The sequence below is a fragment of the Hyperolius riggenbachi genome, chromosome 4 (genome assembly GCF_040937935.1).
Source record: "Hyperolius riggenbachi isolate aHypRig1 chromosome 4, aHypRig1.pri, whole genome shotgun sequence".
In the NCBI taxonomy this organism is placed as follows: Eukaryota; Metazoa; Chordata; class Amphibia; order Anura; family Hyperoliidae; genus Hyperolius; species Hyperolius riggenbachi.
In genome coordinates this window covers 464,541,039-464,565,018 of record NC_090649.1, presented here as the reverse complement: position 1 = coordinate 464,565,018, position 23,980 = coordinate 464,541,039, and the positions used below count along the sequence as shown (strand labels likewise).

Genomic DNA, 23,980 nt, shown 5'->3' with positions numbered 1-23,980 from the left:
TTTACATTTTTGGGGAGATTTCATTGTGAAATCGGTTGAATCATCGCTCGTGCATGCTGGTTGTGGCACAGATTTTTATCCAATTCGATAAAATTATCAAATGGTCGATCGGGCCGCTATATGGGTAGATGTATGGACACCTTTATTGTCCCTGTCTTGCACCGAGTGGTTTAAGGCGCAATATGCAGACTTCTACAATAACGGTATTCAGTGCGTCACAAAGTGCTGGGATAAATGTCTGGATGGAGACTACGTAGAGATGAGTCCTGTTATGGGTATTAAAGAACACCTGTAAGGGGGAAAAAGTGCCCCTGGGGGTTCTTACCTCTGGAGGGGGAAGCCTCTGAATCCTATTGAGGCTTTACCTTGTCCCCCTTGGCCAGCCCGATCCTATGCTGGGACCCCAGACAAAAAACGAAAACATTCTGTTGCCGCTGCGCACAGACGCACTAGTGGCTAACTGCTAGGGCTGTGGCAGAAATACTGCACAGGCGTGAGTCATCTGCACCTGCACAGTACAGCAGACCCGATCGGCCTCGGCTATTTCTGCCAGAGCCTGGGCGGGAAGCTGTTAGTGCCCGTTGCTGGATCCCCTCTAATGGAGAGGATGGGGAAAGCCGCCCCTTTAGTATCCAGAGGCTTCCACCTCTCGAGGAAAGTACCCCCTAGGGGCACTTTTTGTCACTACAGGTTGTGAACAAACTCTGGCTAACGGGCTGTGAATTTGTGATCATATTACTGTTTGCTACTAGTGATGGAGTCTGTTGCGTATAAATGTGTTATAGTAACTATTACTTGGGTTATACCACCAGGACGGTACTCCTTGCCTTATTCTTGTCATTTCTTTGCTTATACTATTTGGATCCTGTATAACCCAGAATGCAGCGGGGCTAGCGATGATTGAGCTTTACAGCGATTAGTAGTCGGGGGTTGATATCTCACAGGTGTCTTTTTTTCTTTTTTTTTTTTTTTCCTTCATGTGACCACTACAGATATCATTGACCCAGCCATTCTGCGGCCCGGACGCCTGGACAAAACTCTTTACGTGGGGCTTCCTCCTCCTGTGGACCGCCTGGCAATCCTGAAGACCATCACCAAAGTAAATCTCCTCCTAGCAACAATATGCCTCCTTGTGTCTCCCATGTGCCACCTTGTGTCTCCCATGTGCCACCTTGTGTCTCCCATGTGCCACCTTGTGTCTCCCATGTGCCACCTTGTGTCTCCCATGTGCCACCTTGTGTCTCCCATGTGCCACCTTGTGTCTCCCATGTGCCACCTTGTGTCTCCCATGTGCCACCTTGTGTCTCCCATGTGCCACCTTGTGTCTCCCATGTGCCACCTTGTGTCTCCCATGTGCCACCTTGTGTCTCCCATGTGCCACCTTGTGTCTCCCATGTGCCACCTTGTGTCTCCCATGTGCCACCTTGTGTCTCCCATGTGCCTCCTTGTGTCTCCCATGTGCCTCCTTGTGTCTCCCATGTGCCTCCTTGTGTCTCCCATGTGCCACCTTGTGTCTCCCATGTGCCTCCTTGTGTCTCCCATGTGCCTCCTTGTGTCTCCCATGTGCCACCTTGTGTCTCCCATGTGCCACCTTGTGTCTCCCATGTGCCACCTTGTGTCTCCCATGTGCCACCTTGTGTCTCCCATGTGCCACCTTGTGTCTCCCATGTGCCACCTTGTGTCTCCCATGTGCCACCTTGTGTCTCCCATGTGCCTCCTTGTGTCTCCCATGTGCCTCCTTGTGTCTCCCATGTGCCTCCTTGTGTCTCCCATGTGCCACCTTTGCCCCCATTGGAAGCCACATCAGGGACGTCTCACCTGTTCCATGCCGGTGTAACGTCCCACCGTGCTGCCCGGAGGCCGCTTGGCCGTCCTCTCTCTCCGTTTACTGTCCACCTGGCGGCTTCTCATGCGTCGCATAATGACGCATCAGGAGGAGACGCCACTAGGGGGCTTCTCCTGATTGCGTCATTATGCGACCAATGAGAAGCTGCTGGGGAAACAGTGAACGGAGAGAGAGGACGGCCGCACAGCTTCCGGGCAGCACGGTGGGACATTACACCGGCATGGAACAGGTGAGATGTCCCTGATATGGCTTCCGCTGTGCCTACTTGCACTCGAACGGCAGCAGAAGAGGTAGTCCCCGGCTGCGGGACGTCATCTCGGTGGGTCGTTCGTAAGTCAAGCGTTCATAAACCGGGGACTACCTGTACATACATATACCGTAAATGTACATTTCTCCAGAGTAAAATTAGCTACATATAATTATTTTTCTTATGTTGCCGTCACTTACAGTAAGTAGTAAAAAGCTGACGGATCGGATAGAATTTGGACTAATCTATCTTCTCATGGGTGATCTCAGTATTACCTTTATTCTTTACAAAAGCAATCCCTGAAATGGATCTATACAAAGATGCCAGCTAGCATCTCTACTTATTTGCACACTATTTTTGCAGCTGGACTGAGCAAAAGTGCTTTTGTAAATAAAATGTCACCCCCCAAAAAAATAAAATAAAAAAATACACAAATTTTATTAAAAAACAAAATGAATGGAAACAAAAAATACTTCATGTAGCAGTGATCAGAGCCCGCCAACAGAAATCTCTGTTGGTGGGCAGAAAAGGGGACACGATTAATTTGTGTGCTATGTTGTATGGCTTTGCAGCAATCAGTTAAAGCTGCAGTGCACTGAATTGTAAAAAATAGCCTGGTCACTAGGGGGGTGTAAGCCTCTGGTCCGCAGCTGGTTAAATAATGCCAGTTGCCTGGCTGTCCTGCTGATCTCTTCAGCTGCAGTAGTGTCTGAATCACACACCTGAAACAAGCATGCAGCTAATCCTGTCACACTTCAGAGCAGTCAGAGCACCTGATGTGCTGCATGCTTGTTCAGGGTCTGTGGCTAAATGAAATAGAGGCACTGGATCAGCAGGTCAGCCAGGCAATGTGCATACAGTAAATGTCAGCCTCCATACCCAGTTCAGGTGTGCATTAAGTGTTGTACTTAGATCAGATTAGCATAGTTCACATATTTGTACATATAAGCTGACTTGAAGGATACCCGATGTGACATGAGATAGATATGTGTATGTACAGTGCCTAGCACACAAATAACTATGCTGTGTTCCTTTTTTCTTTTTCTGCCTGAAAGAGTTAATCAGGTATGTAATTAGCTGACTCAGTCCTGACTCAGACAGGAAGTGACTACAGTGTGACCCTCACTGATAAGAAATTCCAACTATAAAACACTTTCCTATCAGAAAATGGCTTCTGAGAGCAGGAAAGAGATAAAAAGGGTCAATAGTTCATAGATTTTAGCTCTGGCATACGTCAATGAATACAAGAGGACAAGGGTGCGCACCTATGGTGCATTAACTTTATTCACTGTTATCACACATAAAACAATTGCACTTACAATGAATGTGCAAGTATTGCACATGTAGAGGGCCGCCAGCGAGTCACTCCCACTTCCTGAGCCTGGCCAGGGCTTCCAGGATCCGTGCACAATGTAAGGCAAGTGGACTGGGGACAACCGCCGGCTCCTACTCCTCTCGGCAAGCCGTCTTATCGTCAACTCGTTTCAGTGCTTAGCCACACCTTCTTCTGGTGACACCGGCGGGGAGATAAGGGGTTATTTACTCATAAATCCGCATCCTCCCTGCACTCCAAATAGCTTGCACGCGTCCTATTGGATGCGTTGCAAGCCTTGCCAGCCCTCACTTCTGCCTTGGAGGAAGTGAGGGCTGGATTGTGGGAGAGCTAGCGGGCAATCGGGCAGAACTGCTGTTGGCTGGCACTTACAGAACAGGAACACCCAATAAACCATGTGCTCAAAACCCAAGCAGTAAAAAAGTCCTTGAAAGCACAACAGATGGAGAATGGTCTGGCACTATGGTTTAATAGTTAGCAGCATGTGCAAAATATACAAGTGGTAAAGTGCATGACAGGATATGACAGTCACAGCAAACATCGGTAAGATGTGTCATACCATAATAATTTGATGCTCGGGTGTGGAAGGGAGGCAGCAGGTGTGGGTGCCAAGAGGTGCCTGGCCTAACGACCGTGTTGCACACTCGAGCCTCAGAAGAAGTTTGGCGTTTGCCATACGAAACGGTCGTTAGGCTGTGCACCTCTTGGCACCCACACCTGCTGCCTCCCTTCCACACCCGAGCATCAATCAAATTATTATGGTATGACACATCTTACCGATGTTTCCAGTGACTGTCATATCCTGTCATGCACTTTACCACTTGTATATCTTGGAAGTGAGGGCTGGTGAGGCTTGCAACGCATTCGATGGGACGTGTGCAAGCTATTTGGAGCGCAGGGAGGATGCAAATTTATGGGTAAATAACCCCTTATGTCCCCGCCGCACACCTGCCGTAATTAATGCTCATTTAAATGCAGTGGCTGGATGGTGTACTGGTTAAGGGCTCTGCCTCTACACAGGAGACCTGGGTTCGAATCTTGGCTCTGCCTGTTCAGTAAGCCAGCTATTCAGTAAGGAGCTCTTTGGGCAAGACTCCCTAACACTGCTACTGCCTACTGAGTGCGCTCTAGTGGCTGCCTCGCAAGCGCTTTGAGTCCGACAGGAGAAAAGCGCTATACGAAAAAAGTTATTATTAAATCACATATTCAAGTGCTTAGGCACTTAAATTTACTCGTGAGAGCATCCCTACCGATTATGTTCACGTACATAGTCACATCACTGCATGTTTTCAGAGGAGCTCTCAATCAAATCCCCACCATAGTCCAATGTCTAATATGTATATGTAAAGTGCTGTAGAAGATGTTAGTGCTGTATAAATGCATAATAAAGAGAACAGCCACGATGCAGGTTGCACCCACCAAAGAAGTTGATGTGTTTGCAGGTCCAAATCCCCTGCTTTCTGGCGATTGCAGTAAACTGGAGATCTAGAAGATGACCCAGAATCCTCAGAAGTAATGTATTAAGCTCTTTTATTCAAAGAGAAAGGCAGGGTACAGCGAAGACGCTAATGCATCAAAGTAGCAACGTTTCGGGAGGACACCCTCCCTTTGTCAAGCCAGCAAAGCCTCTCACTGACTGTCCTCAGAGGAGCTCACAATCTAATTCCACTACAGTCCTAGTGTAATGTCCTACCATGTTATCATTATGTATTTATATAGCACTGACATCTTCTGCAGCACTTTACAGAGTACATAGTCATGTCACTGGCTGTCCTCAGAGGAGCTCACAATCCCCTACCTACAGTATTTGAATTGTTTCATGATATTGAAAATAAAAAATGGATCTTGCTATACCTACACTCTGTACAAGCGGCCAGTGAGATGCAACTAATTCTGGCTTGCATGCAAATTGTAGGGCTCAGTCAAACTCAGTAGGAAGTGAATTTGATTGGCCAAATTCCAAACTGCATACAATTTGCATGATATTTGCATGTAATCCAGAATAATTTGCATCTCCTTGACCAAACCTACCCTTTAGTGACCAGGTTTATCCGAGGTAGGATCTGCATAGAAAAAGCTGTTTGATGGATCTCAGCATTGACCAGAAATGAGAAGCTGCATGTAATTATTTCATCTCAGACATGTATCTGTGTTTTAAAGTGCACCTGTAATCCTGCACAGGACTGAAGGAAAACATACATGCACCCTGTATGTATTTTATACCAGTGGTCCTCAAACTAAGGCCTGCGGGCCAAATGTTGCCCCCTGAGTCTTTTTTACCGGCCCCACACACACGAAAGGTATTACTTATAGATGCGGTCAGCTACATCTTTAAATATTGGTGGTCAGCATATAGAATAGCAGAGCTGGCAACACCCATCCACATGGAATCCAGAAAGAAGTAATTCGCTTGTTTCTAATCAAATTCCACATCAGGTGACACTGCTGTCCAATCAGACTGCAGGTTGTCACCTGGGTATGCTTCACTGTCTGGCCCTTAAAGACTTCTACATCATTTTATGTATACTCCAGCCCCCCAGCAGTCTGAAGTATGTTGACCTGGCCCTCGGCCCAAAATGCTTGGGGACCTCTGATTTAGGGCTTGTTCACACTGCAGACATTTTCGGGGTTTATTTTTACACGCGGGTGATTTTTTTTAAATCGCTCCACGACCGCGTGGACAATGAATGTCTATGTCTATGTTCATATCAGCACAGGTCATGCGCTGTCCGTTCAGTAAGGCGGCAAGTGTACCATTTTTGAGGCGATTCCGCCTCAGTGGAAAGTATAGGAGAAACTCAAAACGCTTACAAAATTGCTTTGTGCAGAGATTGCCTTCGCGGAAAAAACGCTTACAAAACCGCTAAGCACAAAAAACAAAACTAAAGTCTCAAAGCCCATCGTGGATGGACACGCGAGCCAAACGCAATGTGACCAAGGCCTTAGAGAGTGTAGCCTGTCTAATTCTTCCTCATCGGTGACTAATCACAAGTGTAATTTGATCTCTCGTTTGTGTCCACGCAGGAATATCAGCAGCCTCGGCAGAACAGCTACAGTAATTTGTAAACACAGGATGTTAACCCTTTGTCTGCTTCCATGAAAGCAGGAAGTAGACACACTGCAGATTTATTGCAGGATTTGTATCCGCTGTAACAAAGAAATGTTGTTCTTTAAAGAATGTTATGCTGTTGCTTATCTTTTAGAGAAGAGAGGAAGTTCTGAGTTCAGGTCCGCTTTAATAGCATTCAGCATCTTGAAATTCTGCTAACCTTGAGATGGAGCTGTGATGAGATCTGCAATGTTTTTGTGATTCTGTAGGATGGGAGTCGGCCGCCACTGGCATCAGATGTGGACCTGGAAGGGATCGCCTCCGATGGACGCTGCGACTGCTTCACGTAAGTCGTAACTGACTGGTTATACTTTTATCAGAAGTAAGTAATGGAGGTCTTTGCGGGGTTGTGATCGAAGTGTGTCTATACCATACAGAACAATGCACTGTTAGGGCCCGTTCTCACTTGAGTGGGAATCGCTCGATTACCGCTCAAGGCAAACAGCAAAAACCGCTACAGCATGTAACACATGGCAGTGTTCTCACTGCCGTGTTTGCAGTTAGCGTTTACCGCAAACGTGTTAAATGCAGCGGTTTGCCGGCGATACGCGATCAGCATGCATAGCACGCTAATCGCCATCGCTCCAAAACCGCCGCAGTGCCCAGTGATTTTTCCGCGTTATCGCGGGAAAACCACTCCCGCAAAACGTTTTGCTATTTTTAGATGTGAACGGTCCCTTAGGGTGGCCACACACACACGATACAATAAAATGATCCAATTTTATGGCAATTCCATAAAAACTATTGAATTTCCCAAAGAAGAGGAAGAAAAAAAAAAACTTTTTTTTTCTTATTCGAGCAAGAAATCCAATCAGATTTCCAATTTTTATTCACTATAAGTCGATCAGGAGTGGTGAATTTCTCTGATAAATTTTTATAAAAATGTTAGGGGACCCTGAGCAGTGGCGCTGGGTAGGCTTTTAAAGTGACCTAGAGACAACAGATGTTAAAGATTTTTACCTGGGGCTTCCTCCAGCCCCATAAGCACGGATGCGTCCCTCGCCGTTTAGCCGCAATCAGCCCTTGGTATTTGGCTCAGTGGGGCCCAGTCTGACTGAGTGATGTCAGCCGGGGTTTTGTGCGCTTGCGCAGAAGGTCCATGCATGCGCAGAAGGCCTCCTGCTGACATTACTGAGCCGAATACCGGAGTAGATTGCGGCTTAACGGAGGCACTCAGGAGGACGGCGAGGGACGCATCCGTGCTTATGGGGCTGGAGGAAGGCCCGGGTAAGTGAAAAAAAAAACTTTAATATCCGTAGTTTGGTACACTTTAAGCATACCCACGTCTATTTAGGGATCAGTTTAGACCAGGCATGAGCAAACTTGTCCCTCCAGCTGTTAAGGAACTACAAGTCCCACAATGCATTTGCAGGAGTCTTACAGCCACAGTCTTGACTCATAAAGGCAAATGCATTGTGGGACTTGTAGTTCCTTAGCAGCTGGAGGGCCAAGTTTGCCCATGCCTGGTATAGACTCACCGGCCCCTCTGGTAATCTCTAGCCGCCCCGGTATGCCCGCTCTCTATTGCATTGAAAGGACGACTCCTAAAGAAAGTCGCTCTGTGACCCGGACAATGATGTCTGTGGGTTCTTACAGCGCAGGCACAGGCTCTGTCATGTAATATCTTCCTCCCCTCTGTTCCATGCACGGAGCTATGTTGCGCAGCAGAGGGGACCCAGACTGATGCGACTGAAGCAATTACTGGGGCTGACGGCGCGGGAGGATAGCATGGAACTCGCATGTGCTTATGGGGCTGGAGGAAGTTCCGGGTAAGTATGGATTCTTTATATGTTGTGATTTCTGATTTACTTTAAAGGGAATCTGAAGTGAAAATAAACTCATGATATGATTTGTATGTGTAGTACAGCTAAGAAATAAAACATTAGCAGTAGAGTTATGAGTATCATATTGTTTCCAGTACAGGAAGAGTTAAGAAACTTCAGTTGTTATCTATGTAAAAGAGCTTCTGTAAACTCTGCAACTTTATAAAGTCGTGGACAGCACAGTCTTTTGAAGCTCTTATCTCAACTGTCTCTCATTGTTTCTTCTTGGTTTATGTTTTTTTTTCCCAGAGAAAAGTTCAAAGGGTTACTAGCCTGCTATGTGAAATCATCGAAAATACTGAGTGTATTGTGGAAATTGCAATTATTAGAGAATGATGCAGCGTTATAAGAAATAAGCTATATATACCTGAAAATAAAAAATATGACACAATTTTCTTTGCTACTAATGTTCTATTAATTATCCATACTACACAACCAATTCATTATATCATGAGGTTTTTTCCCGCTTCAGTGTCACTTTATCAGGTGTTCCCTTGGATATGACATATTTAGGTCATGCAGCGGGGGACATGAGCAGTCTGATGAAGCACACGTACGCGCTGAAATGCTTTTGGTGTTAATTGGTTCCGTGCTTCTCGTTACAGCCAGAGATGGGTTAGGTTAGTATAACCAGCCTGACAACATTACTGCCATATTCATATCAGCAGGATATTCCTCATGTCACATGTAATATCTCACAATGGTCACAACATAGAGAACGTCACCGGCCAGCTGGAAGAGGCTTGGCAATTTAAAGTGTTAGTGCACTTGTATATAAAGAATAACTGTAGGTACAGACATAGGTGGAGTTATCCCTCTGCCCCTCCTCTCTAGAGTGCTCTTTACCGATTATATATACCACTTCCCGCCCTGTTCTGTGCATTATCTCCATGAACCAGGGCTACCTGGTATCCTGTGGTGTGGTTGTTTTATTAACATAACCCGTGTGTGTTCCCACCTTCTTCCCCGACATCCCTGTCTATGGCGCTCACAAAGGCTTAAACATGAACTCTAGCGCAAGGCAGAAGGGAAACACAGAGAAATGCACCCTGTATGTATTTAATGAGTTTAGCCTGTTTAATTCTACCTCATCTGTGACTAATCACAAATGTAATTTGATCTCTCAGCTGTTTCAGCTAGCTGCCTCAGCAGAGCAGCTAATTTGTAAACATAGGATGTTAACCCTATGTCTGCTTCCATGAAAGCAGCAAGTAGACACCCTGCAGATTTATTGCAGGATTTGTATTAGCTGTAACAAAGAAATGTTTTTCTTTAATGGTTATTATGCCGTTGCTTATTTTTTAGCGCAGAGAGGAAGTTTTGAGTTCAGGGAACCTGACATGAGGAATACGGAGGCTTCCATCTTCATTCCTTTATAGAACATGCCAGTTGCCTGGCTGTCACGCTGAGCTTTTGGCTTTAGTTGTGTTGGAGTCACACCTGCAACAAGCATGCAGCCAGTGGAGTCACAGCATCCGATCTGCAGCTCATTCTGGGCCAGCGACTTCTAGTATTCTGCCTGGTACACTCCATGCAATTTGCTCTCAGATTTTCGATTGAATCAATAATTTCCGACTGGTCCTGTCTGATTTCTGATTGTTCTTCTGGTCGATTTTATACAGAAGTGATTGGAAAATCGATCAGAAAAATTGACTTGTCGGAGATTGATTTGACCTAAAATCTGAAGGCAAATTGCTTGGCATGTTCCAGGTATTAAGCCCCATCTACACGATACGATTCTTTGTGCGATTCAATAACTATTCTATTTTCGATCCGATTAAATCCGACATGTCCGATCAGGATTCGATATTATTCAATTCGATTTGCTATTGTTTTGCAATGGCAAATCGAATTGAATAGAATCCCGATTGGACATGTCGGATTTAATCGAATCGTAAATAGAATCGTAATCGAATTGCACAAAGAATCGTATCGTGTAGATTGGGCTTTAGAGGCGGAGCATTAGCACTAGTGATGGGCTCACGAGTAGTTACTTATTCGAATTCGTGATTCAAATGAGGCTTAATTGCCTCAGCTGTGCGACTGGGAGATGGGGGGGTTACTTACCCAGAATTCCTTCGTCTTCTATGCGACCTAAACGTCTTGCACACGGCCTATGGGACGCGTTGCAAGACTCAATACTGCGCACTTCCCTTTTCAAGCCGGAAGGAGGAAGTGTGGTAGAGAGTCTTGCAACACCTCCCATAGGCCGTGTGCAAGACGTTTAGGACGCATAGAAGAGGCGGCACACAATTGGCTGCAAAAACTGTTAATGTGTATTATGGAGCAAAGCACTATGCAGTGCTTTGCTCCATAATACACAGCAACAGTTTTTGCTGCCAATTGTGTGCCGTCTCTTTTTCGTTCGTTTATAGCTTTGGTTGACACCTCTACCCGATACCTGCTGAGGTTTAGATATAGGCACTTGGAAGTAAAGACTTTTGGCTAGAGCACTCCTAAGCCGCAGTAGGCTGTGCTTGCTTAGAGGTCAGGTCTTGCAGTAGTAATATCATTATTACAATGTCTTATTTCCGGAGTGGAGCTCATCAAAGGACAACTGGAGTGAGAGGCATAAGGAGGCTGCCATATTTATTTCCTTTTAATCAATACCAGTTGCCTGGCAGCCCTGCTGATCTATTTGGCTGCAGTAGTGGCTGAATCACACCAGAAAACAAGCATGTAGCTAATCTTGTCAGATCTGACAATGTCAGAAACACCTGATCTGCCGCATGCTTGTTCGGGGGCTGAGGCTAAAAGTTTTAGAGACAGAGCATCAGCAGGACAGCCAGGCAACTGGTATTAAAATAAAAAACAAGTGTCAGCGCCAAGGCAGAAGGCGACCGCAGCCGAGAAGGACAATGTCCAAAAGTCCACACAAGCAATGAATATATAAAGTCAGCGCAGGTCTATAGTAATACAGCTTTAATCATTTTTTGGTATACAGGATCTTCGAACAAAAGGGTAAAGAAGCAAGGCTTACCAGATTCCAACAACCCACATTATAAGGTTGTAAACGAGTTTGATAGGTGGTCCGCAGAACTTTCAAATGGTGTCGTTTCACCAGCGATGTTGCACACTACAGATTCCTCCGGAATATAGTAGATATCCTGAGATCGCAGAGACTCACCAAAGGGGAGTCCAGTAGGATAGTGACATGAAAGAGATGTACGGCACATCTAAGTGTAAACCGTCTTTATTACATAACAAGTAAAACAATTAAAAACAAGGATAAAGGAAAACTCACATACGGGGCCCGTGCACTGGGAACCCCGAAAAAGTAGCGCGCATAAAATGGTCAATAGAAGACCTCAAATAAAATGGTGCCGCCTGTCTCCTTCCCAGGGAAGGGAAGGCGACAGGCGGCACCATTTTATTTGAGGTCTTCTATTGACCATTTTATGCGCGCTACTTTTTCGGGGTTCCCAGTGCACGGGCCCCGTATGTGAGTTTTCCTTTATCCTTGTTTTTAATTGTTTTACTTGTTATGTAATAAAGACGGTTTACACTTAGATGTGCCGTACATCTCTTTCATGTCACTATCCTACTGGACTCCCCTTTGGTGAGTCTCTGCGATCTCAGGATATCTACTATATTCCGGAGGAATCTGTAGTGTGCAACATCGCTGGTGAGACAACACCATTTGAAAGTTCTGCGGACCACCTATCAAACTCGTTTACAACCTTATAATGTGGGTGGTTGGAATCTGGTAAGCCTTGCTTCTTTACCCTTTTGTTCGAAGATCCTGTATACCAAAAAATGATGAAAGCTGTATTACTATAGACCTGCGCTGACTTTATATATTCATAGGCAACTGGTATTGCTTAAAAGAAAATCAATATGGTAGCCTACATAACCCTCTCACTTCAGTTGTCCTTTAAGGTGCCCATACATCAATGTATGGGCAGATCGACCAATTAACAGATCCCTCTCTGATACAATCTGATTGTAGAGAGAGCTTTTCAGCATGAAATCTTTTGGGTATCGGCCTTGTGACGCTGCCTTGGGGCCCTCAGTGCTGTCCCCCCTAATGTAAAATGTGCCTTCTACAGTATACTTTACGTGTCGGTGTCCGCTGGCTCCATGCTCTGTCCACATACACATACCCCACTTGGTTGCTGGTGTGTAAATGTGTGATGTCACACTCGTCCACCTTACACCGGCAACCACATGGTGCCCATGTATACGGATAGAGCCAGCGGCGGACAGAACCAGAGACGAAGCACCCTCATGTATTTTACCATATGTCAATGGGAACATGACCGTAAACACCTACGCTGCTCTTTGTTTTGATTCTTCTCTGCTCAATCTGCCTGTTATCAGGTCTGATAAGAATCCCAGACTGAGCACTGTCTAGCTTTGCCCGGCATGATTATAGCGGAGTCGGTCTTCTGTGATGTCTTTTCAAGCCCAAGTCCGCCCCCTCCTGGCTCTGCTATCATGCTAAGAGGATACATGAAGATAAAATAGAGGGACGTTTATTCAAAATCTCTCCTTGCTGGATCAGTTATTTATTGGACATACTCTGCTCACAGGGATTTACTACAAACAATTTGCATGATTAACTGTGTACTAAATAACGTGAGTAGCAGATTGGTAATGTGTTCCAGGTGGCTATATATTACTGCAAGGGTCCCCCCCCCCCCCTCAATATATTGTAATGGGGTGTAGCTATCTCGCAGATTATATGCCCTTAGTCAACCTGGACATAATTTATTCTTACAATGGTGCAATTTTTAGGTACACAGAGAACACAGTGTCTACTTTGTTAATGTGGCTGGCTGGTAATGTCTTGTTGGGAATGAAATCACTATTAGGGTGTATAAAGTGAGGTACAGAGTGCAAATAAGTCGGTGCCACTCAACAATTTTCACCTCATTACTCAAGGCGTCGTCAGGACTTCGTGATGCACAAACTCCTGACGACGCCTCGAGTAATTTCTTATTTGCACTCTGTACCTCACTTACACCCTAATGGTGATTTCATTCCCACCCAGCTACCTTCTGTGAAGGTGTTTATAGTATCCCCTATGGTGTTAATCTGCTTGGTTGTTGCGACATGCTAGGCTGGTTGCCCAACAAGACATTACCAGCCAGCCACATTAACAAAGTAGACACTGTGTTCTCTGTGTACCTACAAATTGCACGATTGGAAGAATAAATTATGTCCAGGTTGACTGCGACATAGCTACACCCCATTACAATATATGGGGGGGATCAGCAAGGATCTTGCAGTAATATATAGCCACCTGGAACACATTACCAATCTGCTACTCACGTTATTTAGTACACAGTTAATCATGCAAATTATTTGTACTAAATCCCTGTGAGCAGAGTATGTCCAATAAATAACTCTGATCCAGCAAGGAGAGATTTTGAATAAGCGTCCCTCTCTTTTATCCTCATGTACATTAAGGTTAAGCCTATTTTGGCAAAGTGTGACATACGATTTTTACCAGTACATCATTCGGTAGTGGGATTGTAAGAGGATACCTAGCAGGAAAGCGGGGGCAGGAGGGGGCAGGCTTGGGCTTGAAAAGACATCACAGAAGACTGACTCAGCTATAACATACTGGGGCAAAGCCAGACTGAATGCTCAGTCAGGGATTCTTATCAGCGCTGATAACAGGCAGATTGAGCAGAGAAGAATGAAACAAAGGGCAAAGTAGGTGTTGCCGTCATGTTCCCATTTATATATTTGGCAAAATACCCTATATACTCGCAAGCAAGCCGACACCCCCCCCCCCCCCAACTTTTACATGAAAAACCAGGAAAAAATTATTGACCCTCATATAAGCCGGGGTCGGAAATGCTGGCTGCGTGATCCTAGTGTGTCCCAGTATAGCTAGTATAGTGCCCAGTATGGGTAGGTAGTGCCTCAGTATAGCTAGTATAGTGCCCAGTATAGCTAGTATAGTGCCCAGTATAGCTAGTATAGTTCCCAGTATAGCTAGTAAGTATGGGTAGGTATTGCCTCAGTATAGCTAGTATAGTGCCCAGTATAGGTAGGTAGTGCCCAGTATAGCGCCCCAGCATGGGTAAGTAATGTCCCCACGGCCGCCGCTGCTATTACCTTAGCCGGCGCCGCTTCCTCTATTCCCCTTTCCTGCTCGTAACTAATTCACAGCGACGCGCCCCGCAGCGGCTACTGTGATAATGAGGCAGGAAGCAGGAGAGAGTGCAGCTTCCTGTAGCGGCGATGTGTATCGCCGTTACTATGGGAACCGCTCTCTCTCTACGGCTTCCTGCCTCATTATCACAGTAGCCGCCGTGGGGCGCGCTGCTGTGAATTGATAGTTACGAGCAGGAGAGGAGAATAGAGGAAGCGGCGCCGGCTAAGGTAATAGTTGCAGCGACCGCGGGGAGAGCTGAGGGGGGGGACCACAGACCACATGACTCGCAAGCAAGCAAGCCGACACCCAACTTTTGGTCCACTTTTTGGGGGTCAAAAATTCGGCTTGCTTGCGAGTATATATGGTACATGAGGGTGCTTCGTCTCTGGTTCTCTTTAAAGGGAACCTAAACTGAGAAGGATATGGATTTTTCCTTTTAAAATACCAGTTGCCTGGCTCTCCTGCTGATCCTGTGTCTCTAATACTTTTAGCCACAGCCCCTGAACAAGCATGCAGATCAGGTGCTCTGACTGAAGTCAGACTGGATTAGCTGCATGCTTGTTTCAGGTGTGTGATTCAGCCACTGCTGCAGCCAAAGAGATCAGCTGGACTGCCAGGCAACTGGTATTGTTTAACAGGAAACATCCATATCCCTCTCAGTTTAGGTTCCCTTTAAGTCTACACGCACGGGGCATCAGGTCGCATTTTACATTAGGAGGAACAGCGCCAGGGGTTCTGTCACGTTCATTGCTTGCCCCGATATCGCTCACCATTACCGTCACACACTCTATTGTAGCATGTCCAATCGATAGGTGTTACCAATTGCAGTCCAAAATTGGTCACACCCGTGATCGGGCATGCTCTTGGCGGCATCGATTCTCATCCGATTGTAACAATTGAACTGGATGGTCGATTGGCCGATAAGTCGCCTGACGTATGGCCACCTTTAGGGACTGTAGCTTCGTTCCTTACCTGAATCCGTCCTTCTCTCATTTGTTAACCGCTCACTACCTGTATATACATACATTGTTCAATGATTTTCATGTATCAAGGGCAGTCACACAGGGCCAGACTTGTGACTCCATATCAGGGGTAGGTAACCTATGGCTCGGGAGCCAGATGTGGCTCTTTTGATGGCTACATCTGGCTCACAGACAAATCAGTAGGGGGTTGATTCACTAAGCTACAATGCTCAAGCAGCGCAGCTTAGTGTGGCAGCGCAAGTAAAATTGCTTTTCAATCACTTGACAGGCAGCCTATTGGGCCAAAGTGCGGGGATCTCGTCCTACAAAGTGAATCAACCCCCAAGTCAGCTAGCTAACTGTACAAGCTGTTAGTCGGTATTTCTCCTGTCTGGCTCTCTGGGAAATTGCTGATGTTGATGAAACCCAAGAGAAGCTGAAGATGTGTCTGACACTTCCGCAACTTGGAGGATCAACTGTGAACACATCACCATGGCAACAGGGATGTGAGCCCTACTGTCCCAGTTTGAAACATTGTATGGCTCTTATTGAATTACAATTTAAATTATGTGCTGTTTATGGCTCTCTCAGACAAAAAGGTTTCTGACCCCTGCTCCATATCAACAAATGGTCACTATTAGCTTGTATAAGTAGAATCTCCTTATTGGCTGCTGTTTACTGACTGATCTATAGTATGCTATACTCATCTTGTGTTTATTGTTGTGCAGAGGAGCAGACCTGTCAGCGCTGGTGCGAGAGGCTTCGGTGAGCGCGCTGAGGACAGAGATGCTGCAGCCAAGTCCGGCCGGGACTAAGGGTGAGTTCAGGACACTTCCCTGTAGCCCTGCAGGGATGGGGTTTATTGGCCGGGCTCTGACCTGGGAATATGTGGTACTGATTAACTGCGTAGCTCCTTGCCTGCCAGAACCAGCAGAGCCCCCGTCTCCTATGAAGGTCAGCAAGCTAAACACATTCAGCAACGCACACTCCACCGCTGACTGAGCACATACACAAGCGGAAGAGAAAATTCCAAAGTCCGATGGTAAAAAAGTTTACTCACCGGCATTCTTCATAAAGTGACATGAAACCGAGCAGAAGGAAGGACTCCTGTAATCTATAGCTTTTTAAAAGAAAAAAAAAATTGGCTGAAAATGTGTTAAAGTAGACCTGAACTCTTGCACCAGACAGAAGGAAAGCATATATGCACCCTGTATGTATTTAGAGAGTTTAGCCTGTCTGATTCCCCCTCATCTGTGACTAATCACAAGTTGTAGTTTGATCCCTCAGCTGGCTGCCTCGTCAGAGCAGCTTATTTGTAAACCCAGGATGTGAACCCTGTGTCTGCTTCCATAAAAGCAGGAAGTAGACACACTGCAGATTTATTGCAGGATTTGTATCCGCTGTAACAAAGAAATGTTTTTCTTTAAAAGACAACTGAAGCGAGAAGGATATGGAGGCTGCCATATTTATTTCCTTTTAAGCAATGCTAGTTGACTGGCAGTCCTGCTGATCCCCTGCCTCTAATACTTTTAGCCCGAGACCCTGGACAAGCATGCAGCAGATCAGGTGTTTGTGACATTAATGTCAGATTTGACAAGATTAGCTGCATGCTTGTTTCTGGTGTTATTCAGGCACTACTGCAACCAAATAGAGCAGCAGGGCTGCCAGGCAACCGGTATTGTTTTAAAGGACATAAATATGGCAGCCTCCATGTACTTATTACTACAGTTGTCCTTTAAAGGTTATTATGCTGTTGCTTATCTTTTAGAGCAGAAATGAAGTTATAAGTTCAGGTCCGCTTTAAAGCAAACCTGTGACCAGAAACAGGAGGCAAGATTTGGATACATCTCTGACGCTACATGCTCACCGGAAGATGGATCGGGGAACCCACGGCAACTCGACCCGGTGAAAGAGCGTTCCCCGATCCATCTTCCTACTGTGGGAGCGTCGTGGCGGCGACCGAGAGTTCAAATGATCACGCCACTTTGCACTAGAGTTGTTGTGAACCTTAAAGATCCGATTGGCTATGATGGGCCTAATCGCCGCTTTTCGCAAAACATTGTTTAAACCTGCAAAAGTACCCAGGTTACAAAATTACGGAAATGATCACTCATCACGCAAAAAATCATAGATCGTGGGAAAAATGACATTTTAAGTTGCGTCGTGGGTACGTGCCTTTATTGGGAAGCCTCAGGATGGTGTAGAGATCAGCACTCCCCTGCTGGCCGGGACCCTTACTCCTCTATTCCCCCCTCCTCCCTGCGGCATCTCCCCTCCTCCCCGCACTATTACAGAGCGCAGCAGGGAGGAATAAAGGCAGCGCACACAGACTCGCCTCATCATGGTTCCAAGCGCTGGAGTTCTGGTCTATACTCTCTGCACCACCGCCGGTGTAATGACAGATAGTGCAGCCTTTCTCATGGAGTATCACGCAAGTGGGAAGTTAGACATTATTTTCCTGAAATATCTCCGCTTCTGTACCACGTACACTCCCAAAATTTTCAAGGTAGGGAGGGGACCCCCAGATCTAGCTCTGTGTCAAATTGCAGCCCCCGAGCCCACTGGTTCCCGAGACTAATTACAGCAAACCTATCTCGGGAATTAGCAGGGCTCGAGGGCTGCAGTTTGGCACATAGCTAGATCGGTGGGGGTCCCCTCCCTACCCTGAAAATTTCGGGAGTGTACGTGGTGCAGAAGCGGAGAAATTTAGGACGTTTTACGTGGCAGCACAATTAAATGGGACGCAGGCTCCTACTGCGCATGCGGGGCTGCACAACATGCACTATCTGTCATTACATCGGCGGTAGTGCAGAGAGTATAGACGGGAACACCAGCGCTTGGAACCATGAGGAGGTTAGTCTGTGTGCGCGCTGCCTTTATTCCTCCCTGCTGTACGCTGTAATAGTTCGAGGAGGGGATACCAAGGTGGGATAGAGGAGTAAGGGAGGAAATGACATCAGGATTTGCTTCATCCTGTGTAAGCCTGCAGGGAGGAGGGGGGTGCTAATCAGAGAGGAGCGGCCAATCCGAGAGGAGCAGAGGGGAAAAAAAAAAAAAAAAACAGCATGCACTGCGATTTCTCTTCTGCGGCTGATGTATGAATTAAGAGCTGGGGACATGAGGATTAATATTCATGTTGGATAAAAAAAGTAAGATTGATTTTGAACTTTGGAATTACCTTTTTAGCATCCTTCTTATCTATTTAAAGGGATACTGTAGGGGGGTCGGGGGAAAATGAGCTGAACTTACCCGGGGCTTCTAATGGTCCCCCGCAGACATCCTGTGCCAGCGCAGCCACTCCCCAATGCTCCGGCCCCGCCTCCGGTTCACTTCTGGAATTTCTGACTTTAAAGTCAGAAAACCACTGCGCCTGCACGCCCGTGTCCTCACTCCCGCTGAGGTCACCAGGAGTGTACTGCGCAGACACAGACCATACTGGGCCTGCGCTGTGCGCTCTTGATGACATCAGCGGGATCGAGGACACGGCAACGCAGGCGCAGTGGTTTTCAGGCTTTAAAGTCTGAAATTCCAGAAGTGAACCGGAGGCGGGGCCGGAGCATCGGTGAGTGGCTGCGCCAACACAGGATGTCTGCGGGGGACCGTTAGAAGCCCCGGGTAAGTTCAACTCATTTTCCCCTGACCCCCCTACAGTATCCCTTTAACAGAGGGAAATCTAGAAGTGATTTTGGATTTCATGCCTAACAGTTACTCTTTAAGGTCGGATGTGGGGCAGTAATGTTGTGGGATGAACGAGACAGAACCCCTGGAGTTGCACGATATGTAAAATGTGCCCGGTGCATGCATACTGTACCTGTCCATGCCCACCGCTGGCTATGTGCTCCGTACCACGTGGTTGACGTCACATGTATACATGTCCGTGTTTCCACATTCATACATCACAAACCTCTAAAGGCATTTTAGTAGAAAACGATTTCTGCCTACAGCGGATGTCTATAGACTTTTTATTTCCTCATTTTCCTGGGCCACGGACGTCTAAAAGGCCTTTACAACAAGGTCTGGGCTTAGCGCCAACTTTCTACTTTACTTGAAATATGCCAATCATTTGAATATGATGCAGGAATATGCAAATGTTAATGCTAATCTATGCACTTTAAAAAGATGAACCCAGCAAGGTCTTCCACTGCAAGATCTGATTAGTTAATTTACATTTTAGATTTTTATAATTAGCAGTTTGTCATTGAGAATTATGCTAATCCTATGATACAATCCTCTACTGCAGTGCTTGCAGAGTAACGCTGATTATCAGTGTAGTGGCTGGATAGTGTAATGGTTAAAGTGGATCCGAGGTGAACCTTTACACTATAACAAGTTACTTGTTATACTTAGTTTTTCATCTCGGATCCGCTTTAAGGGCTCTGCCTCTGCCACAGGAGTCCTGGGTTCAAATCTCGGCTCTGCCTGTTCAGTAAGCCAGCACCTATTCAGTAGGAGACCTTGGGCAAGTTACCCTAACACTGCTGCTGCCTATAGCGCATGTCCTAGTGGCTGTAGCTCTGGCGCTTTGCGTCTGCCAGGAGAAAAGCGCGATATAAGTGTTTGTCTTTGTCTTTTTTTACTGACTAGCTTTAAAAAAAACAAAACAAAAAACAACCTTGCTGTCTAATGCTGGGAATACACGGTGCGTTTCTGCTGTGCGTTTCTGCTCTCGATCGTTTTTGCCGCTTGATTCTGCAGTCTATTCTCTTATCTTCCGCTTGTTTTTCTTATCTTTTTCCATTCACTTCTATCAAAAATCGAGCAGCAAGGGTATCGAAAGGGAGATCGGACATGTCGGAAATGATCTATCGAACCATCTAATCACCGCAAAAACAAACAGTGTATTCCCAGCATAAGGGTTAAAAAATACATCCGGGAATATTAAAAAAAAAAAAAAAATGTACTTACCTGAGGCTTCCCTCCAGCCCCTGGCAGCCTATGTGTCCCTCGCCGCAGCTCTGTTCCCAGCTCGTGTCCCCTCTGTAGTAGCTAATCCGGCCAGATTGTGGGCTCTGCGCATGCGCAGCTGCTCGCTGCCGCACCCCTGTGGTCAGGACCTTTCTGTGCCTGCGCACAACTCTCCCGGCTACAGGAGCATGACCACCCGCATGCGTAGAGCCCACCGACCCGACCAGGTCAGCTACTACAGAGGGGACACCAGCTGGGAGCAGAGCTATGGCGAGGGACACACAAGGTGGCCACACACCACACAATTTTTTTAAACCTCTGTTCAATTCAAGAATAGCAATCAATTTTTCTGACTAATTGTTACAATTCAAAAATCTGACCAATGTACCACACACACAATTTTTCCCCAATCATGAATAATATAATTGAAAGCTCAGAAAAAAAATTGATTGGAACTGTACATCAAGTAACTGACAATCCATCACACACCATACAATTCTTGATAAAGTTGGTCTGAAATTTCCAACATGTCCAATCTACAAAAATTGAAAAAAAAAAGGGGGGAAATTCGATTGGATTTATCAACAACAACAAAGAAAAGCTCTCGGTTTTTTGGGGGTACAACAGATCGAAATAATCAAATTGGTGAAAAATTGGATCTTTTAATTGTATGGTGTGTGGCCACCTATAGGCTTCCAGGGGTTGGAAGAAGCCCAGGTAAGTAAATCTGTGTTTTGTTTTTTTTTTTTTGTTGTTTTTGTTTTTTTTATCCTGGATGTATCCTTTAAAGTGAACCTAAAGTCACGCGAAAAAAATGAGATTAACTCACCTGGGGCTTCCCTCAGCCCCCTGCAGCCGATCGGTGCCCTCGCAGCTCCGCTCCGATGTCCCAGGACCCGCCGGCGAGCACTTCCGGTTTGGCCGTCACCGGCCGACAGGCATGGGAACGCGAGTGATTGTTCGCGTTCCCAGCCTGTATATCGCCCCCTATGCTGCTATTGCGGCCTCCTGGCATATTGCAGCATAGGGGGCGATATACAGGCTGGGAACGCGAACAATCACTCGCGTTCCCATGCCTGTCGGCCGGTGACGGCCAAACCGGAAGTGCTCGCCGGCGGGTCCTGGGACATCGGAGCGGAGCTGCGAGGGCACCGATCGGCTGCAGGGGGCTGAGGGAAGCCCCAGGTGAGTTAATCTCATTTTTTTCGCGTGACTTTAGGTTCACTTTAAGGAAAGTATAAATGTTTGAAAAGCCTTTATACACAAATAATAAGTACGATATTCTAAACAAAAATAATGTATGTGCCAAGCGGTACTTGAGATGACGTTATTCCCAATAGGGGGTACTTGGCCCACAATCTCTTCCATGAAGGGGTGCATGCTGAGAAACGCTAGACCAGGCATGGGCAAACTTGGCCCTCCAGCTGTTAAGGAACTACAAGTCCCACAATGCATTTGCCTTTGAGTCATGGCTGTGGCTGTCAGACTCCTGCAATGCATTGTGGGACTTGTAGTTCCTTAACAGCTGGAGGGCCAAGTTTGCCCATGCCTGCGCTAGACCTACACAAGAAACAACACATTTTGCTTTGTTAAAAAAAAGTTTCTCACTTTGTATTTGTTAGGGGATAGCACAGTGGTTAGGTTGCTGACCCTCACAACTTGCAGAGTCCCAAGTTTTTTAAAAAAAAACAACAAAAACATAATGACAGCACCCAAAACCTGTCCTTGTCTGAGCTACGCCTCCTAGAGACTAGAAGCCTATCATGTCTGCTGGTGTCTATTAGAGAGGGGTGGCCTCAGCAGTGTGAGCTGTAGCATCCCCCTCCCCCCATGTGGACCACATCACTAATTTCAATCTGAACTGGAGATTTAAAGTGTACCTGTGTACCTCAGGTCAAAAGTAAAATACTTACCTAAGAAAAGGCAAGCCTTTGGAGCCTGCAGAAGCTTCCCACCTTCCTCCAGGCCACCGTTGCTGAGCGCGGACCCCCAGAGAGGGATCGGACAAGCTTGCGACCGTGCTCCCCTTCAAGCGCAGCCGCACCTGTGCAGTAAGCTGGAGCCGTGCTATTGGCCATGCTCGCAAGGATGCAGCATGACTGCACTCATGCGTGATGAGGAGCGCGGTCACGATGTGGGGGGTCCCAGGCAGCCGCGGAGGACAGCGTGAGAATCCTCCGGAGGATCCAGAGACTTGCCTTTTCTTAGGTAAGTATTTGACTTTTGAGCTGAGGTTCACCTCGGGCTCTCTTTAAAAACCCAAATTTGGGGCTCTTTTCCACTACATGCTATTGATTTCTGGATTTTACATGCGATTCCAATTTTTGATGCAATTAAAAAAAAAAAAAAATGTCCTGCATGCTTTTTTTTTTTTTTTTTCTTCCTGTGTTGCTAGAAACCAGTGTTAATCAAAATATTGAATCGGAAATTGGAATTGTGATTTACGCTGTAAAAGAAGCCTCAAGCTGTTTTTTATATGCATTTTTTATAGCATATTCATAATGCATTAAATGTATAATAAAACATTTTTATTGGTTTTCCTAAAAAATTATAAAAGAAATGTGTAGGTGTTACAGCAATTCTAAGGACCTGCTGAATGACTGTGTCCTCTGTTACAGGTCTTACAGGTCAGATACAGGTTTATAAGAGACACTTCGAGGAGGCGTTCAGCAAGGTGAAACCATCTGTCTCCAAAAAGGTGAGTGGTCAGTCTGGATGTTGTGCAATATCTTTTTGCCCCCCCCCCCTTTTCCCAACTGCAGATCAGACAGAGAAGTTCCCTGATCTAACAAGTTCCCTTTTGAAGGACACCCAAGGCGAACTAATGAAATAAACAATTGTATCTATCCTCCTTCTCCTAAAAATGACTTTTTAAGATTTGCCATAGTTTTAAATCTACTTTTTAAGTTTGAACGGATTTACTGTTTAGCTCAATGAATTTCTTATCTATGAGGGTCACGTTATAGTCACTTCCTGACTTAGTCAGGACTGAGTCAGCCACTTACATACCTAATATTTAACACACTCAGGCAGAGAAAATAAAAAAGGAACACAGCATAGTTATTTGTGGGCTAGGCACTGTACATACACATGTCTATCTCATCATGTCACATGTCACCTTGGGTATCCTTTAAAGAGACACTGAAGCGAAAAAAAAATTATGATATTATGATTTGTATGTGTAGTACAGCTAAGAAATAAAACATTAAGATCAGATACATCAGTCTAATTGTTTCCAGTACAGGAAGATTTAAGAAACTCCAGTTGTTATCTCTATACAAAAAAGCCATTAAGCTCTACGACTTTCAAAGTCGTGGAGAGGGCTGTTTTCTGACTTTTATTATCTCAACTGTTAATTAATTTTTTACTTTTCCTCTGCCAGAGGAGAGGTCATTAGTTCACAGACTGCTCTGAAAGAATCATTTTGAATGCTGAGTGTTGTGTAATCTGCACATATTAGAGAATGATGCAATGTTAGAAAAAACACTATATACATGAAAATAAAAATATGAGAATATTTTCTTTGCTGCTAATCTTCTAGTAATTATTCATAGTACACAACCAAATTATTATATCATATATATTTTTTCGCTTCAGTGTCTCTTTAAGTGTATGGATAGAAGTCATTACATGACACCAGGGAAGC

At 45.7% G+C, this 23,980-nt stretch overlaps 1 protein-coding gene across 1 annotated transcript in view; it reads left to right on the top strand.

The window, feature by feature from the left end:
* NVL (nuclear VCP like) overlaps window positions 1–23,980 on the top strand; it is a 116,189-nt gene that overhangs the window by 89,214 nt on the left and 2,995 nt on the right. The window contains exons 19-22 of the mRNA XM_068232849.1: window positions 993–1,099; window positions 6,745–6,821; window positions 16,158–16,246; window positions 22,953–23,032. Coding sequence (XP_068088950.1) covers window positions 993–1,099; window positions 6,745–6,821; window positions 16,158–16,246; window positions 22,953–23,032 — 353 coding nt within the window. The remainder of the gene's footprint in view (window positions 1–992; window positions 1,100–6,744; window positions 6,822–16,157; window positions 16,247–22,952; window positions 23,033–23,980) is intronic.